Here is a 1,748-nt window from a genome sequence, read left to right on the forward strand (position 1 = left end):
TTGCGTGTGTTTGCCGCCTGGGGAACTGGCCCTCGGCACATCAACGGATCGCCGCCACCACAACCATCGCATGCATGCTTGCGTGCCTCATCTTTGTGAGCTATCGCCTGTACTTGAGAGAGCTGTTATTATTATTCTTGTTATTGCTGCTGTGACGGCTCCCACCGCACACTCTGCTTCGCATTTGCTGGGCCGTATTCAATAAATATATATATAATTGTGTGGATAGGCTGGCCACCTGCTGCTGCTGCTGCGACTCCTCTCACTTGTGTTCTCGTGTTTTCTTTCACTCCACCGTTGTCGTCGGTGCCTTCCGGACTTTTCCCTTGTCAGTTCCTTCGCGTGTGTCTCTGCGTCGAAGTGCTGCTTGTGGTTTCTTTTACCTTCTCGGTGTTTCTTATATTGAGGTCCTTTTTTCTTCTGTTTCGCTGAGCGGGTGGACGTCGCTTCGTCGTCTCGACTTCGAATCTGGACCGCTCCCACGCGCAAACTCGCCTACACACGCGTCGTCGCCAGCACTCTTGAAGCTCCTCTTAATAAAAGCGAAGAGCGTGCCTACGGAAACGCGCCAGTGCACACACGCATGTACGTATATATGGCGTCCGCTGCCGCCTGCACCGCTGCGGGCACGCCGCCGGGTCGCCGCCGCCGACGTGTCCTCCCCAGCACGGCCGCCGTCGTGGTGCTGCTCGTCGCTCTTCTTCTCCTCCTGTTCGGCGGCCACGGGGCGGCTGCCGCCCGAGGCGAAGTTCCCCGCTGCCACGTTGACTACAACCGCTTCTCCGGAAAGGCGATCTCGAAGGGGGTCTGGGCAGGTCTGACGTATGATATTCAATTCAGCTTAGGTCTCTGCACGAGCGACCCGGTGGAGGGGGTGATGAGCGTGCGGCTCAACACGCGGCATCAGAACGTGACAGGACGCAGCGGCACAGTCTCCATGGCGAACCTCGGCGTTGTGCACTTCGCCCTCTCCGCTGCCACTCTCGGACCGCAGCACTTCTCATCGCAGCTGTGCTACTCCGCCGACAACTGCACCGCCCTGTGCACCGCCGCGCTGATGGGCGTCGTGGACACCTGCAAGGTGGAGCGGACCGTCATGCCGGCTATGATACTGCTCTTCTGGCTCGTGCCCGCCGTCATCTGTGCCGGCTTCCTCACCACTCTATACGTGCGGAAGCGCATGGAGGAGCGGGAGCAGGCGCTGTTGCGGCTGCCGGAAGGCTACAGCCGAAGTCCACGCGTGTCGCCGACACGACGGCCGCTGCGCGGTGCTCTGAGCCCCACTCGAAGTCCATCGGTGCATTCCGCAGCGGACGAGGCGGCGTCTGTACCTCGCGAAGGCGCACGCGACACCACCACATCGCGCAACCGGATGCTCGCCCCTGTTAGTGCTTGTCATGACGCCGCACTCGTTGTCATCTCCGTACCGCATGCCGACCCCCCTCCGCCGAGTCACACCTTGTCTGCCATAGCGGAGCGCCCACAAGCCGACGCCCACGTCGCGACCAGCAACTCGAAGAACAACGCAGCGGATGAAGAGCGCGCGCCGAGGGAGGATGACTTCAGTAGTGAGATGAACGAGGTCAACAGCCTGCAGCTTGCCCACACACGTGGCCCGAGTAACGTGTCCATGCGGGAGGAGGACATCTACGTCGACGCCGACGAACACGAGCGCTTTCTAGCGGACGCGCCAGCGGCCGAAATTGATCGCGAGACACAAGCAGCAGAGGAGAGAGCGCGCCGGATCA

The 1,748-nt window shown here is 61.0% G+C and overlaps 1 protein-coding gene across 2 annotated transcripts; it reads left to right on the forward strand.

Annotated features, from left to right (window-relative positions):
* Nucleotides 1-431: 431 nt before the first annotated feature.
* Nucleotides 432-1,748, forward strand: ABB37_04222 (putative viscerotropic leishmaniasis antigen; the record flags this gene model as incomplete). Of its 2 annotated transcripts, none has more annotated exons than XM_015801811.1 (1): nt 432-1,748. In XM_015801811.1, a coding segment is annotated over exon 1 (1,165 nt), but the record flags the coding sequence as incomplete, so codon positions are not given. The 2 variants fall into 2 exon arrangements, with proteins under 2 accessions (XP_015659212.1, XP_015659213.1); XM_015801812.1 differs by having other exon boundaries at nt 515-1,748.

The sequence above is a fragment of the Leptomonas pyrrhocoris genome (genome assembly GCF_001293395.1).
Source record: "Leptomonas pyrrhocoris isolate H10 chromosome Unknown, whole genome shotgun sequence".
NCBI lineage: Eukaryota > Euglenozoa > Kinetoplastea > Trypanosomatida > Trypanosomatidae > Leptomonas > Leptomonas pyrrhocoris.